This window comes from Myotis davidii, unplaced genomic scaffold (genome assembly GCF_000327345.1).
Source record: "Myotis davidii unplaced genomic scaffold, ASM32734v1 scaffold164, whole genome shotgun sequence".
NCBI classification, from domain to species: domain Eukaryota; kingdom Metazoa; phylum Chordata; class Mammalia; order Chiroptera; family Vespertilionidae; genus Myotis; species Myotis davidii.
The window spans coordinates 2,978,459-2,978,739 of record NW_006296417.1 but is presented as its reverse complement, the minus strand read 5'-3'; the positions used below and the strand labels follow the sequence as shown (position 1 = coordinate 2,978,739).

The 281-nt window shown below is 65.8% G+C and overlaps 1 protein-coding gene across 1 annotated transcript in view; it reads right to left on the bottom strand.

Moving 5' to 3' along the window:
- KLHL25 (kelch like family member 25) overlaps positions 1 to 281 on the bottom strand; it is a 5,912-nt gene that overhangs the window by 4,031 nt on the left and 1,600 nt on the right. The window contains exon 3 of the mRNA XM_006771785.2: positions 3 to 280. Coding sequence (XP_006771848.1) covers positions 3 to 280 — 278 coding nt within the window. The remainder of the gene's footprint in view (positions 1 to 2; position 281) is intronic.

Below are 281 nucleotides of genomic sequence, written 5' to 3'. Positions count from 1 at the left end.
GCGTCGGACAGCAGCATCATGCCCAGGCAGTTGGAGGGGAACAGGTTCTTCTCCAGGAACTCGGCGGCCGCGTCGCGCACGTCGTGGAACTGCAGCATGTCGCCCGCCTCCAGCAGCGACTCGGCGTTCTCCTCGTTGAGGACGATGCGGGACGAGTAGGCGAAATCCAGCAGCAGCTCCAGCACCTCGGGGTGCAGGTTGTCCTGGAAGTTGACCGTGTCGTCCCGGCTCTCCCGCAGCCCGTGGCTGAACATGGCCTCGAAGTAGCGGCAGGCGGCCAG